The sequence below is a fragment of the Zea mays genome, chromosome 6 (genome assembly GCF_902167145.1).
Source record: "Zea mays cultivar B73 chromosome 6, Zm-B73-REFERENCE-NAM-5.0, whole genome shotgun sequence".
In the NCBI taxonomy this organism is placed as follows: domain Eukaryota; kingdom Viridiplantae; phylum Streptophyta; class Magnoliopsida; order Poales; family Poaceae; genus Zea; species Zea mays.
The window spans coordinates 61,495,100-61,520,149 of NC_050101.1; the positions used below are offsets into that span (position 1 = coordinate 61,495,100).

At 41.7% G+C, this 25,050-nt stretch overlaps 1 protein-coding gene across 2 annotated transcripts in view; it reads right to left on the reverse strand.

The window, feature by feature from the left end:
- LOC100501270 (uncharacterized) overlaps positions 1-6,661 on the reverse strand; it is a 60,759-nt gene extending 54,098 nt beyond the window's left edge. Inside the window, exons 1-15 of one of the 2 annotated variants that reach the window (XM_020539145.2) lie at positions 6,336-6,661; positions 5,945-6,263; positions 4,490-4,590; positions 3,885-4,006; positions 3,693-3,789; positions 3,499-3,609; positions 3,282-3,410; positions 3,035-3,127; positions 2,592-2,683; positions 2,380-2,512; positions 2,150-2,287; positions 2,000-2,076; positions 1,700-1,787; positions 1,483-1,611; positions 1,283-1,397 (exon numbers count right to left, since the gene is read on the reverse strand). In XM_020539145.2, coding sequence (XP_020394734.1) covers positions 1,283-1,397; positions 1,483-1,611; positions 1,700-1,787; positions 2,000-2,076; positions 2,150-2,287; positions 2,380-2,512; positions 2,592-2,683; positions 3,035-3,127; positions 3,282-3,410; positions 3,499-3,609; positions 3,693-3,789; positions 3,885-4,006; positions 4,490-4,590; positions 5,945-6,206 — 1,687 coding nt within the window. In that variant the 5' untranslated portion in view covers positions 6,207-6,263; positions 6,336-6,661. The remainder of the gene's footprint in view (positions 1-1,282; positions 1,398-1,482; positions 1,612-1,699; positions 1,788-1,999; positions 2,077-2,149; positions 2,288-2,379; positions 2,513-2,591; positions 2,684-3,034; positions 3,128-3,281; positions 3,411-3,498; positions 3,610-3,692; positions 3,790-3,884; positions 4,007-4,489; positions 4,591-5,944; positions 6,264-6,335) is intronic. The other variant, XM_020539146.2, reaches the window with a different exon arrangement.
- Between the last annotated feature and the right edge of the window lie 18,389 nt (positions 6,662-25,050).

Genomic DNA, 25,050 nt, shown 5'->3' on the forward strand with positions numbered 1-25,050 from the left:
AAGAACATGTACCGTAGGATGAGAAACATGAAGGATGGTGCGATGTGTTCGTGAGAAGTCTAGGCTATCGTCTCCCAGTCAACTTTGGGTTGCTGAATCGTTGTCTTCATATGATGTAATTATTTAACTATTTTGTATAGAAATCCATTATATATTAAAGATGTGACATTCTTTCTGTACTACGAGTCATCATATGTGTGAGACTTGATCCTATCACACTTGATGATTATTTCGCGCTCGGGTTTTGGACCCCTAAAATCCAGGTGTGACATAATGGTAAGAGCTCTATGTTATGACCGACAATGTGTACAGCCGGAGGTCTAAAAGGCCGACTGGTCGGCCCATTGTAAGGGACGATGCAGATAAAGCATAGAGTTATTAGCAATTTCTGTTGCAAACAGATTAGATAAGTCCTAGAAGTAAGGAGCTATTAGAGGGAGTTTGTTACATATTAGATAAGTCCTAGAAATAAGAAGTTGTTAGGGGGAGTTTGTTTCGATCAGGGACTATATAAGTCCTATCTCTGTAACTAGGATGGTCAGCCAGAAATTAATCTAAAGAAGAGATTATTTCCTTACCTCTCATTGTGCCCAGCCGTGCGACAGCACGGCGTCCTCTCGCCCCCGTTCTTCCAGCCTACGCTCTACCCCCCACCACTCATACAACCTAAGGAGTAGAGATCATACCACTCTATCTTTCAATTAAGGAAGAAATAAGTATAATATTGTGTTAAAATATCTGAGGACACATAAGCTCCAAATTCAAGAGCATGGCCAGAACATGACTGCTCCATGCTACATATAGTTCTCAAAACAGATGAGATGAACTGATGAGATTCAAAAATTTTGGGGGATTAGTAGAAGGTATCTGGAGAAGGTTGGACAAACGATTTAAAAAAATGAATTGGCCAACTGAAAAGTTGCAAGTGGTAAGGCTAACAGATATTATCAGATGTAAACAAATTCCTTCTAGCAATATGAGTCATTAGTCCACATTTGACTTCCATTATTTGTTCAGGATCTATTAACTGAGAAGTTCATCTGACACCGTTTAAACAATGAAGACAAATTCAAATACAGTTCATTCCACCCAAAAAAAACCCACTTTGTCAATCACTTTGCAAAAAGTGAAAGTACAAAGAGTGAATTAAAGAACATAAGGCAACAATGGCTTTGGCTTCATAAAGATATATAGTTCAGGAAAACTTATTGTATATCATGTTGATATGTACATATTTAAGAAAAAAATTCGGTCAGCAAAAGCATGTTAAAGGGGAACATACTTTGGAGGAACTGTAGAAATGCTGCAGTGACGAATACACTAGATAGATAATACAAAAGGTCTTTCCGAAGGATTTCGGTCACTGAATAATCATTCCAAGCAAAAATCAGCATTGCCTGTTAAATAAGATACTAGAATATTAGCAGGTGTCAAACTGTAGTCAAGATAAAAGAACATCCATATACAATTTCAGTATAGTACCTGTAGAGCCAAAATATAGAAAGTCCACATTCGGTCAAAACTTCGGAAGATGTGCCAAAATGTTCTAGTCTCAACGAAATTTGTCTTCCCTGTACTTTTCGTGGAATCCTTTTGTGGTGAGCTTCCAGCCTACAAATAAAGTTTGTCACAAAGCAATCCCAATCAAATTTGTTGTCAAGAAATATTGACAGAACACATACGAATATCAAATTTGTACCGTTGTTACAGGCCTTGAATCATGCACGGATTTGAAAAAGTCACCATCATCCCGCATAGGCCACCCAAGCGAGAAACAATCAGATGTCCTGAGTGAATGGAGTAGGACTTGTTACACGCAATACATTGTGATCTTTTTAATATTCTTTGTGTCCCTTTATGCTTCATGAATTATGTTGCTTACAAACTCCTTTTGCTTCTATTATAAATACATTTTAACCAGTAGGGGGCTACCCCTTCTGTTTCTTTAAAAAACACGAAGGAGTAGATATGTACTAAGAAAATAAAGCAGTGAACAGACCAGAAGTACTCATTTAGGTCATCATAGTTAGACCACGCAGAATGTGGTGTCTTCCCATGTTGTGATTTGCCTGCCTCCTGCAAATAATCACAATTATCCGTATTTAACAAAAAAAACTGCTCATTTTTCAGTGATGATTTATCAAAGTACCTTTCTGATGACTCTATAGAAAGGTGTAACCACTTTCTTCAAGAATGCCTCCTCATCCCCACCATAAGATGGCCTGATATTCTCCCCAGTCACAATACTAACATTTCCAGCTAGCAAACCATGCAGCTCATATGCCATCTGAGCAAATCGAAGATGGCATGTCACGATGTATAAACTTCATTGCAATGAGGTTTGCCTCAAAATATGATAAGTAAAAAAGTGTACCATACATTATGGAAGATGTAGCAAAGACACTCCGGCATAAATCTGATGTTTGCTGCTTCACCCCATATAAGAAGATAAAGACCTAGGTATAGAATCTTCCGTTGCTGAATTTCTTGTGGTTGTGCGCCTTGTGGAAATCTACAGTCACGACATCATCAGTACCATTTGCAGTAAGAGTATTTTTTTCCTCAGATAACAATTGTAAGGAATATTACACCTTAAACTATGCTTCCGTGACAAAAATTTGCACCACTTCCTGTAATTGCTGAATAGCTTAGTCATCACCACATCGACAGCTCGGTCATCAAGCTGTTTGAAGGATACAGAACAATTCCAGTTAACTGAGAGGCTTGGAAAACAAAGGCCTTGGTTAGTATTCTCTAGTAATGCACTTGAGGCGCATGCATGCATGCAATCAAAAACTCAATCTATTGTGTAATGTGTCTATGTGTGTTTGGACTGATAAAATGCAACTAGTCAATAATCACCTCACATTTCATATGCAGCTATTTCAAAACTCAGTTAATATGATTGCCAGTGTCACAGAATGTTTGTAGCTAACACAATACAAGTTCGACAACAGAAGAATAGGCATAATATATCAGACTTTTCACATTCTTATGGTCAAGCCACCAAAATGAATTGTCTGAAAGCGCAAACCTTGCTCAGTGGATCGGGCTTTGGCTCAAGCCTTATGTGGACATTAGCAAGGAGGAGAATCAAATGCTCTCTTTGATTCCGCACACTATCTCGCTGCACATAAGAAGAAAACTAAATGTTAGATACAAATGCAACCAGGTTTGACTAGGAATATGACCAAAATGATACATATCTATCTACAGTAGCACCAGACCAAAATTCCCATTAATGATAAAAAAACAAGAAAATTGAAATAGAACCAGAAGACCTGAAAGCCAAACATAGCTCTCAACCAATCCAACAAATCAAGGTCACCACCCTTCTGCCTCTGCGGCTCAAATGTTGAAGGCCAATTCAAGCCTCGAATGTTTCGGAGGGCTGCAACTGCTGCTTTGATCTGCTAATATTACACTATTTCATTAAATCAGTACAATAGCGTTATTCTTTTAGAGGAAACATGTTCCACAGTTATGGATTGTACATACCTCCTCCAGCTGCATGATGGACTGGGATGCACTGGCAGCATCAAGGGGCAGGATATTGAATGGTGTGTAGATGTCTTTCTTCTCTTGCACATCCTTGTGCAAGCGAATAATCTGTGCAGGGGAATATTAGAGAAACTCATTAGATAGTAGACACATTGCAATAGAACTAATTAGGATAGATGGCAAACACAAACCTCAGGATTGAGCTCCTCGACTTTCTCATTTTTATTGACGGCGCAGAGTACCTCAAAGAGGACTCCGGCAGTCTGGTAGGCCTTCCCAAGTTGAGCCCTGCACGTGAGACATTGACATGGGACATGGTGCGCATAAGTAGGATTAGATTTATATATACATTGGGGAGCTCTGGTTGGAAACGTGGGAATTACCTGTCAGCTTGTTCCCCTTTGTCAAGTGCACGAACATAGTTCTCGTAGTACTGTTGGTAAAAACTCTCGATTTCGCGAGCATCGCTTTTCTTCACGCGCTTAGCAAGACTAGGGCTATTATCCTGTTTTATTGCAAAAGAGTGAAAAAAATACATTCTCAGGTTAGATCTTTGAGTTCAAGAGCAAGTTGTGTAAGTTATAACAACCAATATGGTATTTGGTTTGAGCAAGCTTTCCATTCTAGTCAAAATTAAAAGGCTAGCAAGCCACTTGTTCTCTATATGGCTTGTTTTCCAACATAATGTACCTCCATTTCTGAGGCTCACAGAGACACATATATTAATGATATACTAATACACCAATTAATATTTTCAGAATTATTATCCAACTGTAACAAATTTGACAGCAGAGTACAGATTACAAAACATGCAAGCCAAATAAGGTTACTGGCAAGCTAAAAACAAGAAGCAACCAAACTGAAATGAATAAAACCAAAGAAGGAGAATACCGCGTACGCTATAGCATGCAAATGGATAAAACCAAAGAAGGAGAACACCACGTACACTATAGCATGCAAGGCAAAATGGAACAATAGTGTGTCTCACCTTTTCAAGACGTTGGAGCAGAGCTGTCTTGAACTGCCTAACGCCACGGCCGATGGAGTTCTGATCCAGCCGGTGTGCCTTCTCAAATGCATAGAACCGACCTAATTTCACAACGAAACTATGTATCAAGATGAAGGCAGCAAAAAGGTTAACAATTAGCATCTAGTCTTAATTCAAGTCCATTATCCAAGTCTTAATTCCAGTAACTATACACTATTCTAGTCAAACCGATCATGGGCACCATATAGTACGGTTTAAACAAAACAAAATTGTTATAAAACTCCACAGACCGAATCCATAACAATGGAGTGTGAGGAAAACTGGGCACAAACTTGGATACGATTTAAATCTGAGGAGAACTAGAGATAGAGACTGGGTAGCAGCAATAGCAGGAAAATCGGATTAGAGAAACAGAGTTGGAGGGAGAACAAACAGGGGATCGGATGGGCGTCAGAGTTCGGGGAGCAAGAAGAGTATGTAGCCTTTGTGCTTCATGTTCGTCGATGCCCCATTTGCTATGTCAGCCGCTACGTCTTGTAGTGCCAGTGCCAGTCCTTTGTTCCCATGGGCCGAAAGCCCGCTTACCTAGCCCATCTGTATGCTTGCGTATTCTGAGGCCCAGCCCAGTACATAACATAAATGTACACACCTATTTATCAAAGTCTGTATTCCAGTAACACCAATCTGACTGGAAACAATTGATGCATATTGCAAATAATCTGTGTTCTGAAAGACAAAATTGCCCCCGAAACAAACAATTGATGCTTATTGCAATTGATGCTTATTATATACGGTTGGTCATATAGAAAACGAGCTATGATACGTACGGGTGTTAACATACTCCGAAATTTCCTTTCCGAAGCATGGAGACGTGGCAAAACCAGAGAAGTCTGTAGAGAGGGCTGAATAATGAGCCAGCTCGTCTCGACTCGTTAAGTTAACAAGTCACAGAGTTAGCTCGACTTGACTCGTTTTGCTAGCGAGCTAGAACAGAAGAAAAAATATGTACATAATAATTAATTTTTAGTTAATTTTAAACTAATTTAACAATAAAAATTATTATACTTATATTTTCAACAACCACGTCAATGTAACATTAAATTAGCACAATTCATCATTCATCAATTCAGATATATGTTCATGAATATATGTTCATGAGTTCATCTAACATAGAGAAACACGTCAACTCTTTGTTTGAACAGATACGGATGATCACAACGATTCAGCACAACCTTTTCGAAAATCACGAACCAAGGCGTGCATGTGTGCCCCCAAAAATCTCAGAATAAACTTGTCGAAACGCACGAACAAAAAAAGTTCAAAGTAGATAACCAGGTTAGCTAAAAGTTCATCGGGAGCGTTCGATTAATTCATTTTGTCGCAAAAATCAGACCAAACGCGTCGAAACTGCATGCGAGTGCGCCACAGTAATTCCTGAGAGCAGAATGCACATACATAGGTACGCGACCCGGGGGCGCTCGTGCTCGATCTCGGCCGCGACGCGCAGGATGGGCGCGATGCTGTTGAGCGTGGATGGGACGACTTCGTTGTCGAAGACCTCCATCGAGAAGGTGGCCATGCCCGCACCCCTCGACCCGCGGCGGTTGAGTCCCGACACGAGCGCGGAAGTCGGCGTCACTGGCTCGTTCCCCGCGGCGTGCCCCGCCGCAGCCGAAGACGGCGGCGGCTCATCTCCGCCACCGCGCGGCGCCGTCATCTTCGCCGCCGCTCCACCACCACCACCCAGCGCAAGCTCTCAAAGGCGATCCTCCTGCTGCATTGGGCTAGGGTTAGCGCCAGAGATTATGGGGGGTTCGGACGGAGAGAGAGAGAACGAACAACAAACCCGAAATCGCGAAGCCGCGACCGCGAACGCTTCGGCGCCTTCCCGTTCCGGCTCCGCCTCGGCTTGCCTTCTCGGGGTAACAAACGGGGGAGGTGACACGAGAGACGTGCGAACAAATAGAGGGATCGGTCTTGCGTGTCCGTCGTTATTTATACTTCGATCCAACGGTTCAGATGGTCCTCTATAAGGGAAAGCGGGGCGCGAAGAAGATCATAGCCGTCGGGCCGGTTGGTCACTGAGCTCCGCATCTTGGTTAGGCGGTTGCTCTGTCTGGACGGTGAGCCGAGGGTCGAGGTGGACCGTTGGAACACATCGCGCCTTCAGTCATCTTAGGGCATGTACAATGGGTGTCTTGAGTTGTGTCTTCGAGTGTGTCTAGGGGGGTGATTGTAAAAAAACTCAAGACATGTATCTTGACGAAGACATAGTGTCTTAGCTCTATGTTCGAGACAGGAGATTAGCTGATTGGTCATTTTAATTTATTGAATGATCTGATTGGTACAATAAATATGGTAAGACACATGTTTTAGACATACTCACTGTATTATGTTGTGTTTTAGTTATGTCTTATACTTGGAGTACCGTGCAACAGTGTCTAGGTTGTACATGCCCTTACCTTGCAGCGCTGGACCTGTGCGGCTGTGCCCAACAATACTCAACTGTGAAGGGCTGCGTTTTTTGCGTACCGAAATAATTACAAGGCTTACGCTTTTTGTTCAGCTAGTTTCTCGGGCCCGGTGTCGGCGAGTCGTCAGAACGTAGTAGCGTGTGTTACTGCCGTCAGAAAACTCCGTAATAACTCCGTTTCACCGCGAGGGATCGGGGCCGCGGCGAGAGGCAAGGTGGGAGCCGCGGTGTCCGGCTGGACTTTCGTGTGAACCTCTACTCTCTTCGGTGCGGTGGTTGAAGAGTCAATTAGAATAGATTATCTCTATGTTTGTTAAATAGAATAAAGATCTTCCAATCTTTGTTTAGTTGAAAAGTAGAATAAAGCAGAGTCACCTCGTTCTATGTTTGGTTGGAGATCCGTAATAAGTGTAGAGAGTAGGAGAGGGAGGAAAGCGCTCGCATTCGAAAGAGCCCTCAAGTCCAATTGCTTTTGTGCAGTGGAAGCATTTCAATTATTTATATTAAATTTTCATATGTAGACTTCAGGAATCATTTCGCTCATCTTTTGTTGAAAACCAAACATCTAAAATGATGAAAATAAAGCCACTCTATTTTTCTCCTGCTCAACCAAATACACTCTAAGTTTTTTTCTGATAAGCTTTTTCAAGTCTGGATTGGGAGAATTTGATTATAGAGAAATCTACATATTACAAAACTTAGGTTGCCAAGAAAGATAAAGGAGTCCATAAAATTTAAGATATATGAAAATTTTCACTAAAAATAGGTTGAGAAACGAAAAGTTTAACTATCAGAAACCGATTCTGACATCATAATCTGATTTTTAAGTTAAAACAAACGCTCTATCGGCCAGATGGTTGGATGGTCGCCTACTCGCCTGCCTCGCCAAACAGGCTAATCTGATGACTTACATTGATTGGCCAGAATCTAGACTCCAGAGCACACGCATGTACCAGGCTTAAGTTGAGCAACAAGAGGATTAAACTACCAATCTATCATAATAAGTCATGCTTTTCGTATGACCCATATCTATCCATATTTAACCCTGGAGAAAAAAAAACATATTCGTATTTAATGCTCTCTACTCTTGCAAGACAATAATTACTTACATACATCAAAAGTGATAAAATAATAATGTATCTTTTTCAAATTAATTTTTTTAGATAATTAATAGATTCATATAACACTTAATGTATGTGTTTTATATATGTGTCTGGATATATCATCATCTATTCCAATATAGACATAAAAAGTAAGGGATGTTCGGTTTCTAGGGACTAATTTTTAGTCCATCTATTTTATTTCATGTTAGTACTTGAATTGCCAAATAAAGAAACTAAAACCCTATTTTAGTTTTCGTATTTGATGATTTAGAAACTAATATGGAATAAAATGTAATGACTAAATGTTAGTCCCTAAAAACCAAATATCTCCTAAGAGCTAAAATAAATACTATTTTAGGACGGAGCAAGAAAGTATATAGTTTATTTCCTAAAAAACAAAAACGGTTCATATTCCTGACTCCAGAGTTTTGATATCTAAAGCACAACAAAGGAAATAGATAAGATAAAACTAATCATTAAGAAGGGTCCTATTACAATGCATCAAGTAGGGTCGTAGTGATTGAGTGAGCCACCGATTAGAGGTGTGCTTGCATTCTTAGGACTTGTTTAGATATCTAGTATTCACACCCAATACATATGTGTTGAGGGGGATTAGGGTGTAAATTATAATTTACACTCCAATCTATCTCAAACCATTTGTATTGGGTTGAATATTAGACTATCCAAACATAGCCTTAGGTTTTGTTTGGGTACTCTAGTATTGACCTCAATCCACATGTGTTGAGGTGGATTAATGTGTAAATTAGTTTAAGTTACACCCCAATACACCTCAATACATGTGGATTAGTCAATATTAGAGTACCCAAACTAGGACTTAGGGGTGTTTAAATACACTAGAGCCTATAGTTAGCTGCTAAAATTAGCTCAAGACATCCAAACAATATAGCTAATAGTTCAGCTATTAGCTACTTTTAGCAAATTAGCTAGCTAATTCTACTAGCAAAGCCAACTAATTATTAGCTCTAGTGCATTCAAACATTCTCTTAGAGTTGGAACCCCCAGAGATTGAAACTAGGCAAATCAAGATTGTGCAGCGAAGGAGCAATTAATAAAAATCCAAATGCATTTTAGGCTCATACATGTGTGTTGTATAGGCCTAGTCAGTTTTAAGTTCCTAAACTTTCTAAGTAATTCACTGGAGTTTTATACCCTCTCGTTTCATGGTAACATTTTATCATTTAGGCTTTGTTCGTTTACACCAATCCAGCTCTGAATTAGAATGGATTGGAATTAAATCCATCAATCCATGCCCCAAAATAATCCAAGCCTATTCAAATTTTTTTATTTGGTTAAACCCATCTTGGATAACTATGGAAGGCATGGATTCTATCCATAGCTTATTAGGTATGGAACAAATCTATGAAGATATTGCACAAGTTTATATTAGAATCCATGGATCAAGAATAACTAGCTTTGAGAGATACATGGATTAAATGATGAATTTAATCCCACCATGGGATTGAGTGTGAGGTATGGGAGACCTAGATTAAATCCATGGTGGGATTTCATCCCTTATAACCGAACAAAGCCTTATGTGGTGTATACGGCCAGTTGCCAGTGTGTCATACAAATTGCAACTAGACTCTTTGTTTGGTCTCCTTGTTATAATTGCCAGTGTGTCATACAAATTGCAACTAGACTCTTTGTTTGGTTTCCTCTCTCTCTCACCTACACCGGGATGGTTATTAGCTGTTGGGGATATAATTGGTATTTTGCCACTTAGAATGTTGTCTCCTTGTTATAATTACCATTGTGTCTATAAATTGTGGGTCCATCTAAGTCTATGAAAAGTGGCCTCATGGAAATTTAATGAACCTCTTTCGTGGTGAGGACAAATATCATAATGGTGCTCGTGTGTAGGGGTGTTGTGGATATTGTTGGTCACTTGCTTTTGATTGCTATTTGGTATCAAAAACAAGGCAACACAAGTTAAAAGGTTGCAACCTTCTTCGAAGGGTAATTCAAGGGATAAGATATAAGATGGGAATAAACATGTTACAATAAGTATAAGAAAGGAACAGAAAGAGTAAAACATGTTACTCATCTTTATGTATTAGCACTTATCATCTCATCTTTTGTAATATAACATGTGATTACAAATGTACATTCGGCTTTACACGAGAGATATCTCGAAGGTACTTCGAAGGCTGAGTTAAACGAAGCTATGGGCCCTCGAAAGGTGAATTTATGCATGGCAATGTTCCTCTATTTATATAGGAAAGGTACAACTTCGTACAAAATTACAAGTATGCCCACGAAGTTTACACGTATGAGTTACATGTATCATAGGGGCAATAGTGTCTTTCAACCTGCAAATGAAGGGTTTTAAGGATCTTTGGCAATATAGGCACTCAAAAGTAGCCCCTTGCGAAATGAGTTCATTTTTCATAACGAGTTTATACTGTAGAAAATATGATTGGAAGGCCTCGTGTGGGGCCTGGACTTAGGCATCAGGCCAGCTGGCGCACTAGACTGAGTGTGTGGTGCACCGGATCACTCGGTACGTGAATAGTGCGCTCTCGGGAATTTTATTTTAAAATTCATCGGACCACTATTGTTCATGGCCCGGTATGCCACCAGATCACTTCTCGAATGGCTCCTCTCGACGCAACGGCTAGATGACGTCACCAACCGGTCCGATGGTGCATGGACTCGGTCCGGTGTCTGCCAATTTAAGGAAAGACGCCAATCAGATCCCAGACTGGGGGCGCATTGACCCGGTCCAGTGCGCCCGCAGACAGAGAAGTTTTTGGGCTTCCATATGATGATTACAACGACTCCTAGGCCCATTGGGGCTATAAAAGGGACTCCTATGTGCCTCATCCAATACCCAAGCATCAAGATCACACCAACACTTGAAACCTCTGTGACCATGCATTCCAGTGGTTTTAGTCAGATCAGAGCGCCAATTTTGAGTTATAATTGCAATATTGTGTTCTTGCGCTCGTTTCTTTTGCTTTTTCTTGTGTGTGTTGCTGCATTGTGTTTTTGTGCGTGTATTCTGTCTCCCTCCCTTACTCTAAGTTTTGATTTTGATCACTTTGTAAGGCTATGAGAGACTCCAAGTTGTGAAGATTCCTCACAAACGGGAACACTAATATAAGGAAAAAATTGTGGCGCTCAAGTTTGATCTCTGGATCAATTGAGAGGGGTCGATTACAACCCTTGTCCAAATAAGGACACCACAACATGAATGTAGGCTTGGGCAAAACCACGAGATAAAATCGTTGTCTCGTGTCTCATTTACCTATCGTGATTTTTCCTTCTTCCTAAGTTCCTAACTTCACTTGTGATATTGCTCTTAGAATCATTCATATCTTGGAAGAGCAATCCAGTGAAGGGAACATTGTCTCTCTTCTTCCTCTCTCAAACTTGGTTTGATATACACTAACTTCATTTTTTGACCAAGTTTGGATTATTTTAAGTCTATTTTGCAGGATCACCTATTCACCCCATCTAGGTGCTCTCAATTGGTATTAGAGCTGGGCTCTTACGTTGGGTCCAACAACCCGAAATGATGGCTACCGACAACGCTAAAGGTAAGGGCAAGGTGATAGATAAGAATGAGACAATCAACAACAAACCCAAGGGAGACAAGCCCGTTAACTCGGGTTCGAACAATAAGAAGAAGGACGGGAAGAATAAGAAGGACATCAAGAAGATCGTCTACTACGATAGCGACGCTTCTTCATCTTCACCAAAGGAGGACAACGACTCCTCTTCTTCAAAGAAAAAGACAGTCAAACACAATTGCTCTAAAACATCTTTTAATTATTGTCGCATTCCTTACAATTCAAATGCACATTTGCTTTCTATTCCTCTTGGCAAGCCTCCTCACTTTGATGAGGAGGATTATTCTTGGTGGAGCCATAAAATGTGTAGCCATTTATTTTCTCTTCATCCTAGTATTTGGGATGTAGTAGAAAATGGAATTCATGGTTTAGATAGTGATGATGAGAACTACAATGCTATTTACATGCAATAAATGATTCATAAAATGCCCACGCTACTCCTATGCTTCTAGTTTCTCTATGCAGGAAAGAATACAATAAAGTTAGTGGCTTGGACAATGCAAAGGAGATATGGGACACCCTCAAGATTTCTCATGAGGGGCACACTATGATGATGATCACAAAGAAGGAACTCATTGAAGGTGAACTTGGGAGGTTCGCCATTGAAGGAAACAGTGACGCCTAAGAGGGGGGTGAATTAGGACTTCTAAAAATTCTTTCTAAACTAGGCCACAAATAAATCCCTAGAGAAATACCTATGCAAATAATCAAACTAGAATCTGTAAACTAGGTTTTGTCTAAGTGTTGCTATCTCTACCGCAAAGGCTAAGTTTCAATCTAAATAATCTACTGTTGGTCACTCGTTCTCAAATGCTATGAATCAAGAACAAAGCAACATAATCGTTAAGGATTAAGGATCTTCGTCTTCCGAAGCATTATCTCCACATGGAGATAATACTCATTAGACGAAGATCACAAAAGACAAACATTCATTACTTAATGTATGAATGGAAATGCGAAAGGATAAAGATGAAGGCTGGATCTTCATTAATTCATTTATATTCATGTTCCATGAAATGTAAATGAATATTCAACAGTATTGACTTTACATTGATACCTTTGGCTTGCTCGAAGGCGAGAATGCAGGAGAGTGATTACAATCCAGCGTGAACAGTACAGTGTTACTGTTCATCTATGTATAAGCACGGGACATAGCCTGAGAAAAGTACATTTATGTCCTCGACATTTACACATGATCGTAATACAAGTTATTAAGGACTAAGTAGTCTTTTCCTCTTTCGATCATCATCATTATTCATCATCTTCATTGCGAGTCGAAGCTGTCCATCTGGTGATAGCTTCGGCGTTTACTCTTATCCTCTTTAGATGTCTTCATCTTGTGTGCCTTCATCATAAGGGAGAAGCTTGTATCTTGAAGATGAAGTTTCCTGTAATAGCTTATGCTGAAAACAAATGGTTAATTATGTTTTTTAGGACCTTCGAAAGGAGAAGGCCCCCAACAGTAGCCCCTCGCAGTATTGATTTGTTTCTTTGTAACAAATTTAGACTGCGATGTGAACGAAGGCCTTTAGCCAAAGGTCTGAAAAAACACCTTCCCTTTGCTAGAATAGCGAATTACACTGACCTGCAGGACCCACCAAACTGTGGGGTTCTGAACATATAAATAAGAGCCTACATTGTGAGTATTTTTGTGCTATTTTAGTTGCTTACATTGCACTCGTCATTTTAACCTTTCTTGGCTCGTTGAGTTCAATTAGATTTTAAGATTCGACATTCTAGCAACCATCAACCAAATGGCTGTTGAAAAGAAGGTTGTTGATCCGGCACTGGCCGGATTTTACGAAGCTATGGAGAAAACCAACGCAGAGAAGATTGCAAATGAGATGTTGGCTAGAATATCTGAAAACTCTAGCGATAGTGAAAGTTTCGATGTAGAAAGTGGAAATGAAGATGTCAAAGATCGGTCCTAGAGACCAAGCCATGTTGTCTTCGAAACATCAACTATTAAACAAGGGCAGATCGATGCAATGAGGGGGAGGTATTTTCGTGATATCTCAATCGTAAGGGCCGGAGGAGAGAATAATGTTCCTCTTCCCAAAGCTGACGAAGTGGTAGTTTACAGAAGCTTCATGAAAGCGGGACTTCGGTTCCCCCTAGACAAATTGTTGGTCGAGGTTCTAAAAACCTTTGAAATTTACCTTCATCAACTTACTCCCGAGGCCATCATTAAAGTGGGGATCTTTATATGGGCCATGAGGAGCCAAGGACTAGAACCAGATGCAAGATGCTTTTGCAACATCCATGAGTTACAGTATGAGGCAAAGGCTACCGGAAAGGAGCAGTATCACAACAACTTTGGTTGTTATAGCTTCGTGCCTTAGTCTGAGAAGAGCTACCCAATTCCCACATTTCGACAGAGATGGCCTAGGTCCTAGATGCAGGAATGGTTCTACGTGAAGAATGACCTAAGTCAAAGGGAGGATGTAAAAGGGATCATTCAATGTCCTATATGGTCTTGCTTTAGCATTAGGAGGCCAGCCACTACCCTTGGAAATGATATACAAACATGACAGACGACTTTCGATATAGTGTGTACTTACATAGGCACAAGGGACTTGGTGCAGGAGCACATTGCTTATAGAGTGTGGCCACTTGTAGATGGATGGGAAATGCCGAAGGAGACTACTGCTGGCTCTAGCCAAGGTGGTTTAGTCTACCTGAAGTATACCTTCAGGTATAGGAACCAATTTGATGAAACAAATGACGACTGGCTAGATGCCATAAAGGCGACTAGTGATGAATTGCTTGGAGCATATTCGAAGGCCAAAGATGGCGCCATGACAACAACCTTCGGAGCTCGGGGCACAAAGAGGATGAACAGGGTATTCGATGTCATCATATTTGTATATCCAGACTACTGTTATCCTTCGCGAAAGCAAGGAAAGAAGAGAAAAACTGCTACTTCGGCGACTTCTAGCGCACTGAAGTCAAAAAAGGTTAAAGTTTTGATGCGTCGACCTAGGCACATTGAGACGGCCGAGGTGCCGAAGCTAATTGAAGGGTCTACTTCTATGTCTGAGCTGAGTCACTTTGTGCCGGTCAAAGCTAGGATAGAACTGGCTGAAGAGCCGAAACTAGAGAAGGCGGCAGAGCAGTTGAAAGCCCTGAGTCCACCATGCGCAACGGAACTGCCGAAGCCATCAAAGATCCCTGCAACAACTCCAAGGAAAAGGAGAATGGCCAGCGTGCTAGACGCTGTTATGGAATCTGTGAAGACAGCAACTGCTGCTTCTGCTGAAGCGCCTAGCACAAAAGGTGAAATTTCAAAGAAATCTAACGATACTGGCATGGCGTAAACTGTTTCTGAGGCTGGACCCTCAGTTTCTGCCGAAGCAATACCTTCAGAAATTGCACCACTAATCCTGGAAAAAGAGGGTGCCCCTGAGAAATCCATGTCTCCTGCTCCTGGAGCACCTACTGAAGAGCTGGAGTTCATTGTGCAACATGGTTCAGGGAAGCAATTATCGGAGGAGCAGATTGCCGAAGCAAGACAATATGCCAAGGATCTGAAGTACCCCCAAGGATCCTTGGTGTACAGTGGTAATGACAAGGACGATTTCCTTTATTGTCTGCTAGACAATGAAGAGATCTCTGTCTGCCAAGAAATGATGAAAAATATGGGCTACCCGAAGCTTGAACTCGGCCTATCTGCAATGTCGAAGGATGATCTTGCAGATAGCCTTGCTTATAATAGCCTGAAGGTGCATATACTTTCTTCTTGTAAAATAAACTATACTTGTATCTTTTCTTGCTATCATTATGTTCTCATATATTTTTTATTATTAGGGCTTGATTCTAAGTAAGGCTTTAAAGGCCCAAAAGGAAGCAGAAGACGAGTGCTATAAAATATCTCTTGGGAATCTTCGGTCAGAAGTCATTACACTAAGGAACGAAGCTATCGAGAAAGATAAGATATTATTTTCCTTAGTGGTCAGGCTGAAAACTAGCGAAGCCAAACTTAGTGCACAAGCCGAAGCTCACAAAGCCGAAGTTGAAGATTTAAAGAAAAAGCTTGTAGAAACGAGCGAAAAATTTGAAGTTGCAATGGCGAAGCACGAGATAAGCGAAATTGAAAGATTAAGGGTACAAAAGAATGTTGAACAGCTCCGCGACTCCAAAGAGAGATGCTACAAAATATCCTTAGAATGCACCAAAACTCTAAAGAACAGTTTTGTAAAGGTGGGAGCATATTCTTCCGAGCAAAAGTTCATGCGTGGTGACCCCGATGGTGTCGTCCAGTGGATCAGCGGAGCAGTTGAAGCCTTTGACGAAATTTTAAGTGACTGGGGAGACTTTTGTGCATTCGCTGGCGCACGAGGGGTCGCGACGACCTTAGAGAAAACCGGTTGTGAGCATGTTAAGGCTGCAACTCAGCCAGATTTGTTTTCTCGGCGGATGACACCAAAGACCCTTCGACTGAAGCTTCTACGCTGGGCGGTGTCACGGAACCTTCCAAGGTATTAGGCCCACCTACAGATGTCCTTGTCCTAAGGACCTCGGACAACTATATAGATGCACATAATCACTTGACAAGTTTGGTCCTCTGTATCAACATCATACCGCCCAAGAGCCCTTCACCCATCACGCAGATATTACATCACATCGGAGGAAAGAATAAGCGGAAGCAGATTACAATACTTAATTTACATTCATAAAAAATATATAGAGAGAGTATTATTACAATACCAGGTGTCAAGAGTGCATAAAGTATTATTACAAACCAGGGAGGCAAAACACCCTCCCGCACAAAAGTTTAGTGTTTTCAAACTAGGAGGCAAGCATCCTCCCACACCCACAACCACGGATTTGGCTCCTCTTTTGGTACCACCTTTGAACAGAAACAACAAAACTCCGCTGTTTCCTCACCTACAACAACATGGGTTCGAAAACCCTGAGTACAGAGTGTACTTTTGCAAGTCTTACCCGACAAAGGAAAAAGACTCTCAAGGATATGCTGGCTTGAGGGAGTCAAGGTAAGGTTATTCAAGCATCAAAGACTCTGTTTGCAGAAATGCTTACTAATAGTGGATCCTTAAAAATCTAGTTTTATCTTTAGGTTAAGTCATTACCTGCATCTAGAGTTCTTTATGTCCTAGTTCAAACACTTGGCCTATGCTAGCCATCTTTTATCAACCCTTCACATTACTGGATTGCTACATGTAGGGCAGTGACCAAGTCTTCATATCCGAGAAGTAACAGCGATCCGAATCGATTAATACCCAGCTGGGGATCTCCAACCACACGACATATGTAGCACTTAACCCTTGCATATGTCAACTTGCCATCGGGTTTCTCAAGACCAGATCAGGTTCACGCCAACCGAGAGCACATATACACCACTGTCCAGCCTCTTGCCACGGAGGGTACATGCTACTCCCGCCATCTCTCCACTCCCATTGCGTGTTGGCCTTTCTGGTATTGGTCTGCCCAAGGCAAAGCTTACCCATGACGAGGCATGTGGCCAGTTAAAAGGTCCTCAATTAGCAAGCCTACATCGACATGGTTCTTAATCGACTCAGAACGAGACACTACACTGAGACTTCCTTCTCATGCAAGTCACCCGCCCGGTCTCATCTTTATCATTTAAAATCCCAAAGTTTGGTACCTGACAGAGGTACATCTTTTCCGATGTTGAACCCATCACGACCATGATGGATCCACCATCAAGTCTTTTTTTGAAAACTTCCCTTCACATATGAAGCATCATCTTTGTTTAAAACAATTCATTTTGTTTTCTAAGGCAAGACTAAGCATCAGAAAACTTTTAAGTAAAACATAGATCAAGGAATGGTAAACAGTTCCAAGGAAGGAAATGCAGCAATAGTTTATCACTCAACTCCTATCACCTAATGCATCATTTCAAGTGATAAAGAGTTTAAAACAATAAGGAAAGGGGTAACTGCACCGGGGCTTGCCTTGTGTTGTAGGAGACTCGGGATCTGTTCCACAAATATCAAAGTAGAAACTGTTCTCGACAGGTGGAATTTCAGATAATGGGGCAGTTTCTTCTTTGACAATCACTTCTTCTTCGTTTTCTAGGCATAGCAATATACATACATGAATGCCCATGTGATGCTATGAATATGTAGTTACAATAGGAACACACTAAGTTATATCTTGAATATAACTTTCCTTCACGATACACCTGAGTCACTAGGGTTTCCTGAGTCAGTGCTCTATTAGGATTAAGCAAATTCTACCTTAGGAAGCTAGGGTTTTGGGTTTGGGTGCAAACAATGTCCAAAACATGTCAAACTTTACCCAAGGGTTTTAGTTATCATATTAAGCTTACCCAAAAAGTTTTATGATTTTTGGAGATGCCAATTTAATTCTAAAATTCTAAAAGGCTAGGCTTAGGCATCTTTAAATGCTAAATAATTCATGATTGAGACTAAAAATCTTGGAACTATTTTTATTAAATACTAGAGGAATTTAGGAGTCTAATAAAATTGTTCCCATGATTTTATCATTTTTATAAATTTTCCTATAAATTTCCTAAGCCTGGCAGAAAAAGAAAAAGGAAAACTCTGAACAATGATGGGTTCAAACCAACCCAGACCGGCCCATAACCAGGCAAACGCGTCCGCGCCCGCGCTGGCGACTTTGCACAGGGGACCCCGGTTGTTTGAATAACTAGTAAAGAATCCCTAGCCACTATTCACTGTCTCTCTGCCATTCCCACTTAGGCCCCTGTATTTCTGTTTCTTTACTGCGCCAAGTCCACCACGGTGAATGGCAATGAGCACGCCCTCCGGCGAACTTGTACCGACCGGAATACGCAATGGCCGGTGCCCTAACTCAGCTAACACCAAATCGAGGTGTTCTTGATGATTCAGTGCGGTCTAGCTCAATCAAATGGGTCTACGAGCAATAGGAGATTTAATGGATGCTAGAACATCAAGCAGAGAAGCTTGAACTAACCTGTAGAGGGCTAGCCACGACGAGATGTTCACGGCGGCGCGGAAAATGGAATTGGGGGAAAAGCAAAATTGGGACGCTATGGTGGATGATCAGAGGTGAGAGCTGGTGCACTGGACGCGTTACAACCTAACGGGGCACGCTGAGTGCTCAATTTATAGAGATCAACAGCGGTGGTGTCCAATTCGGGGAAGACACGTGTGCGGCCGGAGAGAGGGGGAAGTTACTGGCGCGAGCTACCGTGGCGGTCAATGGCTAATGAGCTACGACGGTCACTGCTGAGTTCTTACGGATGGCAACAACATGGTGAAAGGGTCACGACGTGGAGCAATCGCGACGAACGATGTACACCTCGGCGATGGCCGCTCGGCCACATCGCCGGCAAGTGGGTACGGCGTCTGGGCAGAAGAGTGTCCCAACTTCATCCCAGGCGCGAGATCTTTTTCCCAGAGTTGTTATCCGCGCGTCACCGGGCGCGAATCACAACGCCGACGTGAATCCGGGCGCAAGGGTCACCGACGGCGAGGTGCGATGCATCTGAAGATCTTTCCTTCACCACTGTACCATTGCGATCCTTCATCAGAGCGTCTGACAAAGCAGATTGAGAGGCCAAATTCTCCAGCTTTTATGTGGAGAACTACCAACCGGATTACAGCAAAGTTATTCACCAATATACCATATCCAATTCGACCATAGGAACCTTGGTCATTTGCTCCATTGATTAAGCTTAAATCGACTCCAAAGTTCAGCAGAACTCACTGTTAGTCAAGTTTCAGTTTTCAGTGGTGACTGACAGTCCATCTTTATGTCCATTTATCTCCAATTTTTGTACAACACCAATGCTTAGTCACTTAATCAAAGTTGTACTCCTAACATGGCTCTACAATTTTGATGTATTGACCTAGGGCAAAATTCTCATGAATTTAGAAATACAAAGCTCCAAAGTTGTCCTAATTCCACTAAAATTTAGAGTTAGCTACTTAGGGGTTCTTGGGTCTTTTTGCAATTAAGTCCAAATTACTCCATAATACTTAAAATTCCTCCAATGTAAAAGTTACTTAGTTTTTGATGTTCTATCACTTTGATATTTGCACTTTGGTCCAAAAGTGCATAGAATTTGAATTCACCCCCTAGGGTACCATTTAGGGTTTTCTTTTAGGGTTTTGGGCACTCTAGGGTTTTTGTGCTACTTAAATCCATCACTCTTGATCTCTTTTGAGTACTCCCAATGACTTTTGAGATATTACTCATTTTGGCTTACTATTACCTATATGCCCTAATCCTAGGGTTGGTTATCCTACCTTAGGGTTAGGTACACTTCAGGTCACCACACCACACATGTTTTGAAATTTTACCTAGTGAATGCATTCTAGGTGTGCCAAACAAAATGAAATGTCAATGCATATGATGTCATGCTCAAGTTTTAGTGCCAGTAACACAAGGGGTGTTACATCCTTCCCCCCATAAAAGAATCTCATCCTGAGATTTAAGGTCCTAAGGTAAGTAGTGGAAAAGGAAACACGTCACATCTTTATTTCTTTATTTGTCTTACATAGCAGGGGGTGGTATGGGGTTTATTCCAACTTTACAGTCAGATGTACACATCTTACAAGTTACATGAAGCTAAAAACCTAGGAAAATTTTTCTCCAAGAAGTCTTGAGTCTCCCAGGTAGCTTCATCTTCAGTATGCTGGTTCCATTGTACCTTATAGAACTTACGGGTCCTTTTTTTGAGTGATCTTGTCCTTCTGATCCAAAACTCGAATGGGATGTTGAGAATAAGTCAAATCTGGTTCTAAAGCAACATCCACCACATCGATGGTTCGATCAGGAATCCGAAGGAACTTCTTCAACTGGGATACATGGAACACATCATGTACTGCATATAATGTTTCAGGCAGTTGAAGTCTGTACGCAACTGGTTCGCATTGTTCAAGAATGGGAAACGGGCCAATGTATCGGGGTGCCAACTTTCCTTTTACCCCAAATCGATTAACACCCTTCATTGGTGATACTTTCAGGTATACATGATCCTTGACTTGAAAGAACAAAGGTCGGCATCGTTTATCCGCATAATTTTTCTGCCGAGCTTGAGCCTCTTTCAAGTGGTGGCTTATCCGCTGAACTTTTTCCTCTATTTCTTTGACTAAGTCAGGCCTGAAATACCACCATTCTTTGGGTTCTGACCAATTTAAGGGTGTCCAGCATCGTCGCCCGTACAGTGCTTCAAACGGTGCCATCTTAATGCTTTCCTGATAGCTATTATTATAAGAAAATTCTGCCAAGAGCAGACAATCATCCCATTTCTGTGGGAACTCTAGGACACATGCCCGCAGCATATTTTCAAGTATTTGATTTACTCTTTCAGTTTGTCCACTTGTTTGAGGATGATATGCCGAACTGTGGAGCAACTTAGTACCCAAGGACTTGTGTAGCTCTTCCCAAAACTTGGATACAAATTGTGGTCCCCGGTCCGACACTATCGTTTTTGGAACTCCATGTAAACTGAGAATACGGGCAATATAAAATTCCGCGTATGTGGCCACTGTATACTTTACTTTGACGAGAAGAAATTGGGCAATCTTTGTAAGCCGATCAATTGTGACCCAAATAGAGTCAAAGCCTTTGACTGTCTTGGGCAATCCCACAATGAAATCCATACTAATATCTTCCCATTTCCAAGTTGGGATTGGCAAATATTTCAATGGTCCAGCGGTCTTCATATGCGCTGCCTTGACACGTCTACAGGTGTCACATCTTGCCACATAGCGTGCAATTTCAATCTTCATTTTTGTCCACCAATAATGTTGTTTTAAATCTTGATACATCTTAGTACTTCCAGGGTGAATGGAATGTCGACTAAGATGGGCTTCATCCAAAATCTGTTGGCGGACTTCAGCATCTTTTGGCACAACTATGCGATCTTTAAACCAGATTATTCCTTGGTCATCCTTTCTGAAGCAATTTGCTTTGCCGGCTTCCATTTTCTCACGAATGCACTTCATACCCTTGTCGGTTCTTTGGGCATCGATAATTCTCTGTAGAAGAACTGACTCAAGCTTCAAATGTGTCAAAGTTCTGGGTTGTATCATACCCAGGTTCAACTTTTCCATTTCTTGACATAGGGTGGTGTCAGGTGTCCTTACTGTAAGACAATGACAGGAAGCTTTGCGACTCAATGCATCTGCCACCACATTGGCTTTTCCTGGGTGATAATGGATTTTCAAATCATAATCTTTAATTAGCTCAAGCCATCTTCATTGTCTCATATTCAGTTCTGACTAGGTAAAGATATATTTCAAACTTTTGTGATCCGTATACACATGGCACACATTCCCTAGCAGATAATGACGCCATATTTTGAGGGCATGAATGACTGCAACTAGTTCCAAATCATGAGTTGGATAGTTCTCCTCATGCCGGCATAATTGTCGTGAAGTGTAAGCTATGACTCGGCCCTCTTGCATTAGGACACATCCGAGTCCACTGCCTAATGCATCACAATACACATCAAAAGGCTTTTCAATATCCGGTTGAGCCAACACTGGAGCAATGGTTAACAATACCTTCAGCTGTTCGAAGGCTTCATTGCATTTTGAGGACCAATCAAACTTTGTATCATTCTTCAATGAACCCGTAATAGGTTTAACAATCTTGGAGAAATCCGGAATGAATTTGCGGTAATATGCAGCCAGTCCAAGGAAACTCCGAACTTGATGTACTATAGTTGGTGAGTTCCATTCTAAAATATCTTTGACTTTGCTGGGATCGACCGCAATCCCTTTTGCAAATAATACATGTCCAAGGAACTGGATTTCCTCCAACCAAAACGCGCATTTGCTGAATTTGGCATACAACTGATGTTCCCTTAAGCGCGTTAGCACAATCCGCAAGTGCTTTGCATGCTCCTCTTCATTTCTGGAATAGATCAGAATGTCGTCAATGAAGACCACCACAAATTTATCCAACTCGGCCATAAATACCGAGTTCATTAAGTATGTGAAGTGGACTGGAGCATTTGTTAATCCGAAAGACATGACTAAATATTCAAATAACCCATACCGCATGGTGAATGCGGCTTGGGTGCATCCTCGGGTCGAATACGGATCTGATGATAGCCTGACCTGAGATCAATCTTGGAGAATACCCGAGCTCCAGTAAGTTGATCAAATAAGATATCGATCCGAGGAAGAGGGTACTTGTTCTTGATGGTAACCTCATTGAGGGGTCTATAGTCCACACACATCATAGTGTTTTATCCTTCTTCTTGACGAAAATTGCTGGACATCCCCATGGTGACGAACTTGGTCTAATGAACCCTTTCTCAAGAAAGTCTTGTAGTTGAGTCTTGAGTTCAGCTAGTTCATTAGGTGGCATTTGGTACGACCTTCTAGAAATAGGACTGTACCAGGCTTTAGTTCAATCACAAATTCCACATCCCTTTCTGGAGGCAACCCAGGCAAGTCTTCAGGAAATACATCTGGGAATTCACATACCACTAGAATATCCTGGATTTCTTGTACTCTAGCCTCATAAACTTGTCTAGATGCTTTAATTGGGACAACTATAGGGATGGACGATTGGATCTCTTCATGACCATGACTTAATTTAATGGTCCTTAGGTCTGTATCGATAATGGCTTTATGCTGGGCCAACTAGTTCATGCCCAGAATTACATCTATGTCTTGCCCCTTTATGGCAATCATGTTTGTAGGAAATTCCCGTTCGGCCAATGTTATTGGTATATGGAAGGCTAGTTCCTTAGTAAATATCCACCCCCAGGTGAGTGGATAACAAATCCCTCCCTTGATTCAGTGCAATGTATGCAATATTTCTCCACAAAAAATTCTTGCTTATGAAGGTATGTGATGCACTAGAATTGAAGAGGATAACTGCTAGGTGATTGGCAACAAGGAATGTACCCATCATCACCGGTTCGCCCTCCGGTGTGGTAGCCACCTGGGTATAATAGACCCGTCTGGTTTTCTTGAAATTCTTGCATGTTGAAGTGTTGGTCGTGTTCCCCTTTCCTTGATTTAAGTTCCCAGAGGGCTGCTGAAAGTTGGATTTATTTTGCTTCGAATATGGGCAGTCCTTGATGAAATGTCTGGACTTTCCACAGTTGAAGCACCCACTGGAAGAACTGGGAAGGGCAGGGAAATGAGTACCAGGGGCACTCGGCTGATTGTTAGGAGCGGTTGTAGTAGTGGGACGAATAAAGATGAGCTGCTTGAATGGATATGAAGGTGGGCGAGGCGAAGAACGATTTTGATTGAAAGGTCAGATGACCAACCTTGTTCTCTTTTCAGGTCCTTGAGTGGATCTCTCACCCGCATAACCTTTTGATTTTCCATGTCCCATATTTTTAGCTTCAACTGCTAGTGCTGTACTGACAGCCCTGGTATAGGTAAGGTCCAGACATGTTGCCATTTTTCGCTGGAGCCTGTCGTTCAATCCCCTCATAAAACAAATTTTCTTCTTCAAGTCGGTATCCACCTGGTCAATAGCGTACTGAGAGAGGTGGTTGAATTTATTGAGATACTGCATCACCGTATCTCCTCCTTGCCTCAATCGGATAAACTCTTATAATTTCATCTAGAACACTCCTTCCAGAACATAATGCTCCAGGAATGCCAACTTGAACTCCTCCCAGGTAATCTGATGTCCAACGAGCTGAATTGCTGAAAAATTCGCCCACCAGGTCCTGGTAGGCCCTCTTAGCTGCTGAGCTGCGAACAGGGGCTTTTGCGTCTCCGTGCATCGAATTAACCCAAACTTCTGTTGCATTACTCTCACCCATTCATCGGCTTCTAAGGGTTCCTCTGCTTTAACGAAGAGCAGCGGTCGAGTCTCAGAGAATTCCAAATAGGTAGTATCACGCGGTCCTTGAGGGGAACTCTGCCTCCGTACTGTTGGAATTGGTTGCCTGCCATTTCACGCAAGAAGCAGGTATTATCAGCGGTGGCGTTGACCAGGGCAGCAATAGCCTCGGCCAATGTAGGAGGTACTGGTGGCAGGTTGGGAGTGTCCTCCCCACTGCGAGACGTCCCCGCACCATCATGTGCACGAGTCCGGGATGGCATCTGAGGCAAAGGAACATTTGGAAAAAATAACATGCTAACATACACCATCATATTACATTGCTAAAATGTAATAATTATACAGACTCCATTATACAACTCAACTTTTCTTACTTATTTTACATAAGTACAATACTTAGACTATACTACTCTAGTCTTCTTCATCCTTCGTTGCTCCATTGCCTGCTGCAGGAGACTGTTCGTCAGCAAGGTTCATGGAAGGAGGGGACCTAAAAAGGTCTAGCTCCCCATCAGGTCCTTCATTAGCTGTTCCCGATGGTCCAGCTCCCATTGCAGCAACGTCTGTTGGCAAGTCTGGGTGCAGCCGTCATACAATACATGCACTTCTTCATGTAAGGTATTGCAGTACGCT